The following is a 14,613-nucleotide window of genomic DNA, read 5'->3' as shown; positions in this document are numbered from 1 at the left end:
GTGAGTAGATTTGAAGCAGCACGGTGGGTTGTGGCCGGATTCTTCGCACGAACGATTTCGAACAGCACGAAGGCGCCAGACGGTTTCTTCGAACGAACGACAAACAGGGTTTCAAATTTTCAGTCAAAGCAATTTCGAATGGGAAATCATAGTAAGGGCAAATAAGTCATTTGAAGATTCTGAAAATTGCATCTGAGTCCCTTTGGGACTTCAAAAACATTATCAGATTTCAGGGGACCTATTTGATGTATTTTGTTCTCCATGGGACCTCAATGTCATTTTCCCCTAAAAATTAGTCCAGCCAGTAACTTGATGAAGTTTGTTTTTCAAACCCAAAATTTGAGTAACTTGTCAGTTGTCCAAATCTTTTAAGAATAAACCAATAAATTAGAGACAACTATGCTTAGAAGGTATTTAGATAAAACCAAACGATGATTTGGAAAATAGCTTTTGAGAAAAAAGTTATTTTGAAAATAGATTTTAAAAAAATGGATTTTTTAAAAAAATGATTTTAATAAAATAAGAGTGTCTGGATAATTATTATCAGAAGTATTTTTTTTAAATATAGATTACTAAAAAAGACATAAGTTAGTATGATAATTATATAAAAGATATATTTAAATTTAAATTTTTTTTGAAATAATAAATTTGCAAAAAATAGTTTTTCCAACATAATAAATCATATATGAAAAATATAATTAATTAATAATTAATGTGTACATATTTATAAAATATAAGATTAAATATGTTTATAGAAAAATGATTATCTTACCTTAAAAATTTTAAATACGAAGTCCCATAATATTTTTTGAAAATTTGAATAAACATACGTAAGGGTAATTTATTAGTTATATGATTAACGAATAATTAGTGTATATGAAATATAAAATTAAATATATTTTTTAAAAATTGATAATTTCATATCAAAATTATAAAAAGAGTATTATAAATAATTCCATTGAACCTCCCCTCCCTTTTTTTTTTCATGAGCGTCAGAATCTTGCTGTTACAGTAAAGAAAAGGGAAAATCACTAACAGGTCCCACAGAAGGCAATTTATTACTCTGAGGTCCCACGAAATGTCAAAATCACTGACAGGTCCCAAGGGACCTCAGAGTAATATTTTCGTTTTGTAAAATGACATTACTGCCCCTCATATTCCAGATTCACATTTGCTCTGTCATTACGATTTACAACTTCAGCAGCGACTATTAACAACCTAATGAGAGGGCGTTAACAACCCTAGCAGTATCCGTTAACAACTTACTTTATAGAATTATATAACCTCTACATAAGAGTAAATTATAACCAAATAATATAATACAACAACTTTAACACTAAAATGGAAAGCTTTTTGATATCATTAAGAATTTTAACTAGATCCAATAGGATTATAGTAATATTTTAATGCGAAGATCCATTTACAACCTCAACAGTGACTATTAACAACCGAATGAGAAGGCATTAACAACTTAAGCAGTATCAGTTAACAACTTACTTTATAGAATATATAACCTCCGCATAAGAGTAAATTATAACCAAATAGTATAATACAACAACTTTAATACTAAAATGGGAAGCTTTTTGATATCATTAAGAATTTTAACTAAACCCAATAGGATTATAGTAACATTTTAATGCGAAAATCCATTTACAATCTCAATGGTGAGTATTAATAACCCAAAGAGAGCTGTTGACAATCTAGGCAGTATCTATTAACAATTGACTTTATAGGATAATATAACCTCTAACAACTATATAAGATTAACTTTAAGACTATTTAGTTATAGTTTAGTTAGTTATAGTTAGAAGTTATATTATCCGATAAAGTTAGTTGTTAACAGACACTGCTAAGGTTGTTAACAATTCTCCTTAGGTTATTAATACTTACTGTTGAGATTGTAAATAGATTTTCGCATTAAAATGTTGCTATAATCCTATTGGGTTTGGTTAAAATTCTTAATGATATCAAAAAGCTTCTCATTTTAGTGTTAAAGTTGTTGTATTATACTATTTGGTTATACTTTACTCTTATGCAGAGGTTATATAATTTTATAAAGTAAGTTGTTAACGGCTACTGCTTAGGTTGTTAATGCCCTCTCATTCGGTTGTTAATAATCGCTGTTGAGATTGTAAATGGATATTCGCATTAAAATATTACTATAATCCTATTGGATCTAGTTAAAATTCTTAATGATATCAAAAAGCTTCCCATTTTAGTGTTAAAGTTGTTGTATTATATTATTTGGTTATAATTTACTCTTATGTAGAGGTTATATAATTCTATAAAGTAAGTTGTTAACGGATACTGTTAGGGTTGTTAATGCCCTCTCATTAGGTTGTTAATAGTCGCTGCTGAGGTTGTAAATCGTAATGACAGAGCAAATGTGAATCTGGAATATAAGGGGCAGTAATGTCATTTTACAAAACGAAAATATTACTCTAAGGTCCCTTGGGACCTGTCAGTGATTTTGACATTTCGTGGGACCTCAGAGTAATAAATTGCCTTCTGTGGAACCTGTTAGTGATTTTTCCTAAAGAAAAAGCATAGCACTGTACATACTAACTATATTTTCTCTCTCCAATTTGTCCCAACAGCCATGGAAAAGCGAAAATTTTCACCTCTTCTGGAACTTTGGTTTCTCAGGCTGAAATCATTGTTTTGAACCAAACCATGAATTTTCTTAAAATAAGTGGTGTTTAGATGGTTTTCAAGCCAAACTATGATTTGAGGCTCAAAATGTTTTTTTAAAGTTTGCCAAACACCTTTTTAGTTTAGAAACGAACAAGAATGAGAGAAAAATATGGAGGACAAAATCCTACGAGCAAAAACTTTTTTTAAAAATTAAACAGTGGCTGCATTGTACATTAAAAACATAAAATTTCTTGGAAGTCTGATAAAGTACATCACAATCAATTCTTCATATAACTTCAACTGTGTGTGTTCATATATAAATGAAAGTGATTCCGCTATGAAAATAAAACAATGCCTCTTTTTCCCATCTAATTATTGGGACCAATTGTATATAATTTCCATCAAAGAATATAGCTAACAACCGAAGGCTTTAATTTGAACAAAAATTTACAGGATTTTTTTCTTCTGTGTAATTTTTCTAAAATATATGTATAAAAAAAATAGGCTATTTCTTCTTGTGCCAAGAACATCGAGAAATTTGGATGGCATCTTCCTGCTATTGTTCTATGAGAAGACCGTATTTTGCATTTTCTTAATAATCACTATTGGGTCTCAATTTTCTCTGAAACTGTGTCGTTCTTGTTATCGTCATCGTCGTCGTCGTCATCGATGGCTAAATCTGATACCTCATTAGCTAAATTTGTTTTGTTTTCTTCATCTACTGTAACCTCTGGAATGCCGTTGTCTTCGGGTTGTTGCAGGCTCCAATACATGATGCTAGCAGTCAACATAAGTATCATCTTCGGGTTCACCTGTCAAGGTTATAAGCAAAACAAGCTTAGATCAAGCCAATTAAGTGAATCCAATGATAAGAATGTAACTAATGAAGTTTGATGTAATCAGTGCTTTTTTATCCCCAAAAAAAAAAAAAAGGGTTTGATCTAATCAAATTCATATGTTAAGCACTAAATACAAGCGGTACCAATCACAAACTTTAGTATCAAAATAGTATCCATCATGTAAAAGGAAAGTCAGTTTCAAGTATAAATACAAGGAGCTTGCCAGCTTGGTAGATAGAAATACTTCAAAACCAAAAGCCAAATATCACAAACATTAATTGGTACCAGTGGGACCAATCACAGAAGAAAAGAATGAAATGGAACTTCTATTCAATCAAGCTCACTTAAGCTATAACACTCAAACTAACAACTATTAACTGCCACGTAACACTAAAGACTGCAAACGTGACGGGATTCTCAATCTCAAGTATCATTCATCAACTGTGATAATGAATTTTTGTTATGTAAGTGCATTCTGAAATGGTGAAATTGTTGATGATGATATGAAGAAGAATCAAGAGTGAGGGTGAAAGCTGCAAGTTGCCCATGAAGAAGAGGGCTATGAGATGAAGATGGTGGGTTCTCTGTCAATGGCTGGAGGCTCTGGGCTGTGAAAGTGAAGGTTCACAGTGGTCGGTGGGGTTACGAGATGAAAGTGGTCGGCAAAATTCTGGCGCAGGACGATTACAGGTTGCTCTCTTTTTATTGGGAAAAAAAGTTGACGAGTAATTTAAATTTTAGTCTCTTGATATTATAAATGGTTAATATTGACTGTTAAAATAGTGACATTGACCATTAATATTTTTAACAGTGGGGGCAAAAATGCTACATGATTTTAAACCACTAGGACAAATTTGCACCTGAAAACTTCTGAGTGCCCAGTGCTTCGGAGTAAAAACTTTCAGAATAAATTTGCACCTTGACCCTATTATAAATGCACATAATGCACATACTCCCTCCGGTCCAAAATATAATAAGTCTTCTAAAAGAAAATTTTGGTCTAAAATACAAGAGGTTGACAGGATAATTAAACTTTTCACTTTTATCCCTTGTTATGAGGAGGAGAGGGAGTTTTAAATGCAGGAGAGATGAGAGAATCTTTCAATTACATTCTTTCATAGGGGTAAAATAGGTAACCTACATCTAATTAAAACATATTTAGTGACTTGACTAATATTTCTTGATTTGTGAAAAAGCTTAACTAACGTCTTATATTATAGACCCAAGGAAATAGATAAGATTATATAAGATTTCCTCAAATTTCACTTCCATTTTCATATTTTACTTTCCATTCCTTTCCCTCTTCCACTTCCTTCGAAACCACTTTCAGATAGCAAACAGCGCATTATAGTTTTGTTCTATTAAGCTGAGGTTTAGTATTGATGAGATTACCTCCATAATGTCCTCAGGCAACAGGAAGATGGAACATCCAAGTTTTCGAGCAACACTAATAATATATGTTGCATTCAACTTCTTATCTTCCTCTGCAGTTCAAATAACAAAACGATGAGAAAATTTGTGAAATTGTGCCCTGTGAGACATCGGACATAAAGATCAGCAGAAAAACTACAAGGTGCTATCATCAATTTATTGTAGTTCACTTACCTGTCTCCCCCTGAGTAACAAGACTCCAGTTGACCACCCTTGCTTCCACAGCGCTCAGAAGCTCAAGGAAGAAAATCCCACTGGAGAGATTCTTATCCTGATGAAGGAAAAAGGGATTAAAATCAATGTCACCGGCAAAAAGAAAATATAATTAAGATCAAGGCTCCGTTGAAATCCATATTAAGGCTACATGTGTCTCAATAATAATCCCAGTGAAAACTGCATTTATCAGGATATCTTCTCATTTAAAATTAAGTTTTCCATATATGAATAATTGGAGCCGGATTCAAGCCACAAAATTGTGCTCGAGTATGCCTTGAACAGTCTCATTCTTCTACAGCTTAAAATAACCTCTCTTTGAAGATTTCAACACAAATAAAAGGGAAAAGGAAACACAAAGCAAACAAAATACTTGATAAACAGTTTACAAAGACCAAGTTCTTGAAGTCATTTAATGATCATAGTACATTTAATCAACGTCAATCACTATTTACTATAGCCAAATTTTCCTTTATTCTGAAGTTGTGCAAAGTATAAATCTCAAGAAATTAGAGATTGCATTACCACCGACCTCCATCTAATCTAAAATTGACTAGCATATCTAATGGAAAAATTCCTCGACTGAAAATTTTTTACAAATCACAGTTCATATTGTTACCAGATAGCATGAAACTTGGACCAGGTTTAACGCAAATTTAACTACGTAATGCACAAATAATTTCCAGTTCAGAAAAATATCTATTTTAAAAAATGTACAGTTGACTTATTTTCATGGATGACCACTATGATCAATCAAGTACTGAAATTAGAATAAATTTAACAGGTAGAAAACTAGGAACTTAGTATTAAAATAATATTAATCAGAATTGCATGTTCTTAGTTACCTTGAAACTCTCCATTTGGGAAGTTCTTCCTGCTTTCTTCACTTTACTGTTTGCCCAGTTTAGAATATCAGCATCGGTTATCTCTTTACCTTGGGAGTGTGACCTCAGGTTTTTCAGAAGTTGAAGCATGCTAAACCTCATTAGTTGCCACAAATATGCTGTGCAGGAGGATAAAGAATTTGTGAAAAGTTTTACCAATATACAAAAAGTAGATTATATTTATATATAAATCAAAGTAGTAATAAAGTCAGTAACAACAACAAACAAAACCTATCCCACTCGGTGAGGCTCAACTGCACAATGTCAATGTGCTCTCTATCTACGAGCAAATCTTTAAACATATTGTTCACCAAAAGCTCTCATTCAATAACTTAGTGTTTTTTTATCTTCCTCTGCCTCTCTTTACATGACTCAAAACTGTCTATTCAGCCTCCTCACAGGTGCGCAATCAAATTCAATGGTGGAATTGAGCTCCAATTGCCTTTATATATGTCTGAACCACCTTAAATAATTTTCTACCACTTTTCCCACACCAGATGCCATGCCAACTTTTTCTCATGTGTCAATTAGGAATATATCTTTTCTTCTATAAACACACATCTGTGATCTATCTCAACATCTTCATCAACGTTATGTTCTTGTTATCCCTTTAAAATGCAACAAGAATGACTTTTTAGAATAAGAAATTTGTTGTTTAAAATAATTTATTATATTATATGCTTATTGACTTTATTTTCTTAATAATGAAGTTAATAAGAGTCTTAACACATTACTTATTTTAAATAAAGAACTATTTATTCCAAAAAGTCATTCATGACTATGAGGGAGCATTAGTCTGCAGCTTGTGTAAGTCAAGTGTAGGTAAACAGTGTTTGGTCCCTTGAGTTATGGTCAAATGGGGTCAAAGTCCTCGTAGTTTCTTCATTAAAGAACCAATCCTTGGAGTTCTGGTCAATTTTAGTCAAAATTCCTAATATAATCAAACATCATTGCTACACCACTGACATGTCATCTCCAAGGACCTTGACCAAAGTTGACCATAATTTTAAGGACTAATTTCTTAATAAAAATATAGGGATTTTGACCCATGCCGACCAAAATTCTAGGGACCAAATCTATGTTTTACCCTAAAATCTAGAAGTCACAAGACATCATTCTTCATAATCAATCTACAAAGGCTTTCTCTACTGTCTCCACTCTTCCATTTTAAAATTGAAACTTGCTCAAGTGAACAAACAGCCATGATGGCGAAACCAAAGCATCATCTTCAGTTCTATGTGAAAAATTATATATTAGCATCTAAGGACTAAGCTGCCCCCACTATTTGTTTCCTTAAAAGTTCTGTTAGATGGAGGAAATTGGTTTCTTCACTATTATATACACAATCCATCATTCCATCACTGGACTAGAGAGAAATCAAAGACATCCCCATAAAAGCATACAACCAGCCTAAACAAGGGCATAGGGCAAGCTAAACCAAACAAGCATGAAATTCAAAATAACGGATCTGTATCTGAGTACAAGTATTGTGCAGTCTCAACGCAGCAAATAGAATCACCAACCAGCGATAGGTACAAATGCAGGATTATCAACTCTACAGCTGAAGCATAAATGCCATATTCATATGCTATTTGCCAGTAATAAGAGTGGAAGAAGACATGTAAAACTGTCATCAATCGATCACTAACAAAAAACATTACAAAACCAATTTTGCCAGCAGTAAAACAGCACAACAGTTCAAAATATAAATGCTAAACTTACATATTATGAGTTTCTTATTCCCCTGAACAATATCAGTACCAGCAACATTCACTAAGGATAACTTTAGGCCCTTCCCAATCTTTATAACTTGGTTACAGTTCTCAACTTTTCGGAATGGCATTTTTATAGGAGGCTTTGTTGCCTGCTTCCAATTGACTGATCCAGGTGAAACCTTGTCAAGAACTTCTAACAAAATCCATCTACATAAAAGAAAGAAAAAATAACCAACAACGAAAATTTGAAAAATTTAAAAATGACTAGAAAAAACGAGAAAAAATATTGAAAGGAATTGGAAGAAGCAGAAGAGATACAGGAGTTAAAACATACCCATTTCTGACATCCTCAAAAACATTATTGACGTAAGTAACAGTTCCAAGACTGTTAATCCATAATCTGAAGCATCTTTCTTCACGAGACGTCTGTGCATCATCAGTCATCATCTCAGCAAAGGACACTTTATTGCTATCAACTGTAAGGCCATTCCTACAAAAGTATTTAAATAAGGGAAAGATTTTGTTTATACAATCACATGTTATGATATAAATATAAACAACCTACTACGCAACACTACACTCTGTCATATCTTGACAAATTAATCATGAAAGGTGATAATGTACAAATGATGATGTTATCATCTCACTTTCTGTTAAAGGAAGCTTAACCATGGCACCTCATAGCAACATTATGTGAATAAAAAGATTGCAAATAGCCAAAGAATCTATGGAACATAAACTTTAAAGCACTTCTACTGTAACTATAGAATACAACATAACTAGCAAGCTTTCAAAAATAAAGCATACCTATGCTGAAAAATTTGAGCAACAAATGCAAGATTAAGGTTAGGTGACCCATCCACAATGTCCTTAGGAGTGAGATATCTCTTGCAATCTAATTTCTCTGCCTGCTCGAGAACCATGTTTGCTCTTTCAGTTGGATCTTTTGTGGCCAAGGATGCTGGGCCAGAATGTTCAGGAGCAAGAGCATTAAGCAAATATGCATAAGCTTCTCCATCCTAAAAGAAACGACACCATCAGTGATCAGACATAATAGGCTCATTCAACTTACAAGTTACCATTGAATCCAATCTTTTTATTCATAACATATGATCTATATGCTTCAAAAGCTAGAAATACAACTACTGGATAGTCAGCATCTTTCATAATAACAAACTGAACAGCGAACCCTTTCCTTGACAACTACCAGAGTCTATTTACCATTTGTAAGAACTGTGCCCAAAGATATAGAACATTTGTAATGTAACATTAGCTCCATTTTTTCTCATTCATAATTTTATCTGTCACAGGGTAAAGGATTCAGTCAAATGGAATTTTGCCCGTACAACTAAGTCAGCAAAAACCTTGAAGTTTCCTCACCTTTACATCTGAAGAGAAATTTGTGACCTGCTTCTCATATCCAGCCTTCTTCAAGTGGAAATTCATCCATTTTAATAAAACCTTTTCAGGTGGTAAACCTATGAGCTCCTCAACATCCTGCCAATATATTTATAATCAGATAAAAGACAAATGTATTTGATCAACCTAAAAAGAGGTAGAAACCATCACATTGCTAAAATACAAATCAAATCAGAGGAAAAACATGAAATCAATGTATAACCTCACTGTCTTCCACTAATTCCATAAGTTGGGGAGTTTTCTTCAGATTGAGATCAGCCAACAGTTGAATCTGAAGTTGCCAGCATATGGAAAGGCAGACATAATTGTTAGTGGAAGCATTTCAAAAACTTCTGTTCTCCCTAATGAATAATGAATTCATCTACTAATCATAGCATATAGATACGAAAAGGTCCAAATTTCAGCAATCTACCTTAATTATTTGTGAAATGAGGCCAAGTACCAGATGTGGCTACAAGATAAGCAAATAGGGAAAGTTAGAACTACCACAAACATGATCAAAACAAAACGAGAGAAAAAATGGATGGAAGAAGAGAAGAAAGAAAAGAAAAGAGATATTGCTCTTACTCTAGCTTCAACTAGGTCCTGTGTCCCAATATTGACTACTGTGCACCCAATAGCCTTAGCAGAATTGAGGCAAAGAGTGTGGTTCTCATTTCTCTCCCATGGATTAAGAATCTTTTTTGTGTTAATAGCTCGCTCATCTATGGTGCCAGGAACAGCGATATTTATAAGCTTGCTGCAGGGAACAGTTAATTAACAGGATAAACATGAGCAATCAATTGCAATAAACTTGGAGAAGTGATAAAATAGCTCCTGATCATCAAGTGGGGTCCAACAGATCTACCATAGGAGAACTCCATCTTTTGCAAGATCAAATAAAGCGTTTGTTGATGGATCAATGGGAAGAAACTGCTTCATGAACTTATCTTCCGCCAAATAACTGTTAATGTGCGCAACATAAGAAGCTTTCTCAGATTCATTAATAGTATGATGGAAAGTTGTGGTTGTTGCCTTCAAAAATGAAGAAGAATTTTGGAACTGCCAGATTTCTCCATTGCTCGGGCTTGCAAATTTAGATATGCCTGCCAGTCAATTAGTTAAGTTCTTGGTCCAATAAACATAGAATCCACAAACAAGTACCCATCATAGCATAGACATATGAACGAACACAAAATTAGGTATCCACTTCAATGTAAGCTGCATATGTTTCCAAGAGGCCATTGAGAATTGAATGGCAATTTTGTTTTTAACTAGATTTCACATTATTTTCAATTGAAAAGAGATATACATTCATCGTCAAAGGAAGAATGTGAGGAACAATAACATCTGAGAAAAGAATCCCAAAGCGTCAACTTTTTAAAAGAACGCACCCGAAGGAAGGTCTCAAAGTCAATTTCTTCATCCATGTCTTGATATGACTCCATTAAGACCCCCTTAATCTCATCCTCATTGAACAAGTCATCGAAAGCTTTTACTTTCTTAAACAGAGGTGGCAAATCTCCCACTATGACTCGTCCAGATTGAGTCTTCACAGATACAAACTACAAGCAACATAAAAAAGTAATGTCAGCTCCAAAATTCCATGCTACTGTGCAATTTTAATTTTCAAGGAAACAAAGAAACTGATGCAAAGTAAGCCAAGATAGATTTAGGTTAACCCAAAACAAAAAAGAAAAGAAAAGAAAAAGACGCTTACTTTTGATTTCAGACTTCGAAGCTGAACTTGTGTGAATTGGCTCTGAAGCCACTGATCAGAAACAAGAACGCCCACAAAACTAGACATCTTCAACTTGGTTGGAGCGAAATATCAAACACTTTAAGGAAAAATGATCGGCAGAATTCAACTACATTTTTAAACGAATAGATAATAGTCTCAGTAAGTCAATGAAATTCAATAGATCGAAAAGATGATAAACTACAACTCATATATATTCGTTTATGAACGTAAAGCAATGCGGCAAGCACATTAGACTTCCAATTGCGACAATAGATATGCATCTAACTACACTAAGCTGATCGAACAGTAGATTTGCCCAAGCCGCGATCAAGCAAACTCAATAAGAAAAAAAAAATCAAAATTGAAAGAACCACAGCAAAACCCTGATGAAATACAGGCAAGAGCAAAAATTTAAATTAAAAAAAAAAAAAAAAAAGCAAAACATTTCAGCGAGGAAACGAAAAGAAGTACCTTGTGGACTCAGAAACTCAAGCAAAAACCGAAATTATTACTCGACAGTGACTTTCAGGAATTGATAGGGCAAAGAAGAGGAGAGAGAGCGGAGAGAAGAGAGAGTATTGGGTCGGTAATAAGCCAAATGGGAAGCGAGAAAAATGTGTGGGCGATAGAAACCAGAGTTCTTCTCTGGTTGTCAAAGACGCACACGGCGTTGTAGCAGCCCGCGTTCAATTCATTGTTTGTCGTTGAGGCAACGCATATGCTTTTTCCTTCATGTTTTCTTCTCCCTTGCCTCTTTCTCATTACATTTGTTACCTAATTTCCAGCTTTTTTCTCTGTTTCCATTTCTGAATTCTGAATTCACATTCCATTTTTACCTGTCCTTCTTTTGGAATCTTCGTGCAGAAGGAAAAAAAATCAGTCAACATGATAGGAGTCATTCTTCACAAATTCATCATTTGATATTCAAATTATAATTAAAGAAAAGCTTCCCATTCAAAGAATATTTGGTTTTTGAGTAGTAATCAAGTATGTGGTGAAGTGATTATTTTTAAAATGAGTATTGCAAGTTGTAAAAACAATTCAAACTACTTAGAAACGCTTCAATGTATTTAAATTTAAACGTTGAACTAATATAATCAGATAAGGTGATAATTCAAAAAATGCATGATTAAAGAAAAAGCATGTTAATTGGCTTGTAGATCCCAATTCAAAGTTTTAAAATGAGTATTGCAAGTTAATTCAATAAAAACAATTCAAAACTATACAGAAATGAATCAAAATATTTTAGTACTACTTCTGGCCCTTAATATACGATACAATAGACTAATAAGATATATTTAAGATATATTAAGAAATTACTAAACTATTTTAAAATATTTATAAATATCATTTTTTTAAAATTAATTTGACTCACTTATAAATTAATATGTAATCTAATTATACATATAAATATTTTAGAAAGATTATATAATATATGTTATAATTAAATAATTTAGTAATTTTTTTAATCTCTTCAAATTGATCAAGCATTTGTGCATTTATAACTTTACCCGCGAACACTTATAAATTTCTCCATAGGCTCTTATAATGCAAATCAGGATTTGTAATTTTCCATATTGACACAAATTACTTTATTATTAATTGTTAAAATGTGTATATATACTAATAAATTCACTTATAATATGAATACTTGTTATTTTGTTATTGTTAGTTGTTCAAATATAATTGTTAAAATAATTTACTTTGTCAAAAAAAGCATATATAACTTTATAAAGAAAAAATAGCAGCCAATTATTTTTGTACTTTATTCACTCTTTTTTTTTATTATTATGTGTAATTCATATATTAACATTTTATTTGTGAGTTAATGTAATTTTTGGTCTCTCAAGTTTGCTTTTACTTTGGTTTTTTGTCTCTCAAATTTCAAAATATAGATTTTAGTCCCTCAATGGGTAGAATAGTCCAATTTTTTATTAAACTATAGGGACTAATGTTTTAAATGAAAAGAAACTTAAGAAATCAAAACCTATAGTTTGAAACTTGAAAGACCAAAACAAAAATGAGGACAAACTTAAGAGACGAAAATTGTATTAACGCTTTATTTGCTTGTGAATATTGCCTTCATTATTTAAATATAATTTTTGTAGGGTTATATATAAAATTTTGTTTATATTTTAATTAGATTATATTATTCTAAATAAACTATTTGAACCTACAACCTTTGACCAATGCAATTTTCAATAAATTGTCAAATATTAATTATTTAAACCAAATTACGAGAGGACCTAAATGCCAAAAAATTGGAATGTAGTGTCAAAAGCGCCTTTACGTTTTATCACTAACAAGTCTTGCCTACTCACTTGCTTTTTACCACTAAAAAGTTACTACTAAAACCGTTAGGTCAACAGGTAAGAGAGTTGTTTCTACTTTAATCAAAAGTCTCAAATTCAAGACTTAGTAACGCAGCAGCACAGGTGGTAAAGGTACCACCTGAAAAGGGCCCTAAGTGCTCGAATTTGAATTAATCTGGACTATTGAGCTTCCGGTGATAAGGGACTAGCCTGGAATACCAGGTATATATGAAAAAAAAGGGAAAAAAAAAAAAAAAGAGTTAAAAGAGTTACAAAATGATGGGTTTGAATTGGGCCAGAATACTTGCTTAGCCCAATCTTGCAAGGTCAATAGTTAGCCCACATATTTATAGGCTAATGGGGTAATTTAACCCCTAATTTTATTTCTCACGTACAATTTTATTTCTGATCTTTTTAGTAATATAAATAATATAATTTATCCATGATCTTTTTGTGTACCCAAAGATTAAGGATAAAATTGCACTATAAAAAAATTATGGATAAAATTGCACTACTAAAAAAATCAGTGTAAAATTGCACCTGAAAAATTAGACTAGGAGTAAAATTATACTTTTACCCTATGAAATATTAATAGAGGTGATAACGATCATATTTAAGCATCTTAAAGATTAACATTTTATTATCTGATAGTACCTCAAACAGAATTGCTTCTAATACGATGATAACCGTTAATTGTCCCTAGCATAAAAAGTTAACATTTTTAAAATATGACTAAATTGCACAAAAATCTCATAAACTTTTTATCATGTATAAATAACCATTTAATCTTTATAATTTAATAATAAACTTCCATGAGCTTTCAAGTTTTTATGGATTTTCTCAACTCTTAATTATACACCCAAAAATTTATTTTTGTGTGTGAATAAAACATGTATAAAATTAATTATATGATAGTTATATGTATAAGAGTTTAGAAGGGTTCATTGTAAAGTTTTCGACCTTATGAAAATTATCTATGCATGGTCCTAAGTTCAGGAGCATAATTTAATATTAAAATATTAAAACTTCACATGTAACACGGATCAAAGAGGACAAATAAGTATATTTCAATGGGTAAAATTCTGAATTAAACTAGTAATAGCAAGCAAGGAACAAAAAATTGAATCAAACACTAAACTAGTCAAAGTAGTGATTCAAAGGTTAGTGAGTTACATTGAGGTCAACTCGAAATCAGATCGGTTATATTAAAATAACATAAAAATATTATTAATCATCACTAATATCAAACCGGTGATGATATGATTTAGGAAATTTTACAAAAATATTGATATTATTTATAAAAAGTATTTTATAAAGGTAATATTTAAAATATTAGATTAAATAACAAATATATATTTACATCATAATATGCACTGTTATTATTTTCATCTGCCTCTTTTTGTTTTACTATCAGCCTATCACTTCCTTGGCTCCTATTCAAATTTT

At 32.0% G+C, this 14,613-nt stretch overlaps 1 protein-coding gene across 1 annotated transcript; it reads right to left on the bottom strand.

The window, feature by feature from the left end:
* Positions 1 to 2,885: 2,885 nt before the first annotated feature.
* On the bottom strand, positions 2,886 to 11,213 carry LOC114739806 (fimbrin-5-like). Its single transcript, XM_028927884.1, is given in 15 exon segments — positions 2,886 to 3,446; positions 4,866 to 4,957; positions 5,079 to 5,175; positions 5,963 to 6,120; positions 7,724 to 7,923; positions 8,051 to 8,206; positions 8,524 to 8,735; positions 9,097 to 9,213; positions 9,338 to 9,406; positions 9,548 to 9,586; positions 9,703 to 9,874; positions 9,983 to 10,169; positions 10,172 to 10,220; positions 10,509 to 10,679; positions 10,835 to 11,213. Coding segments are annotated over 15 exon segments (2,016 nt in total). The 5' UTR covers positions 10,922 to 11,213; the 3' UTR covers positions 2,886 to 3,236.
* Positions 11,214 to 14,613: the final 3,400 nt, after the last annotated feature.

This window comes from Neltuma alba, unplaced genomic scaffold (genome assembly GCF_004799145.2).
Source record: "Neltuma alba isolate B1F8T4 unplaced genomic scaffold, ASM479914v2 tig00000490_pilon, whole genome shotgun sequence".
Classification (NCBI taxonomy): domain Eukaryota; kingdom Viridiplantae; phylum Streptophyta; class Magnoliopsida; order Fabales; family Fabaceae; genus Neltuma; species Neltuma alba.
This window is presented reverse-complemented; position numbering and strand designations above follow the sequence as displayed.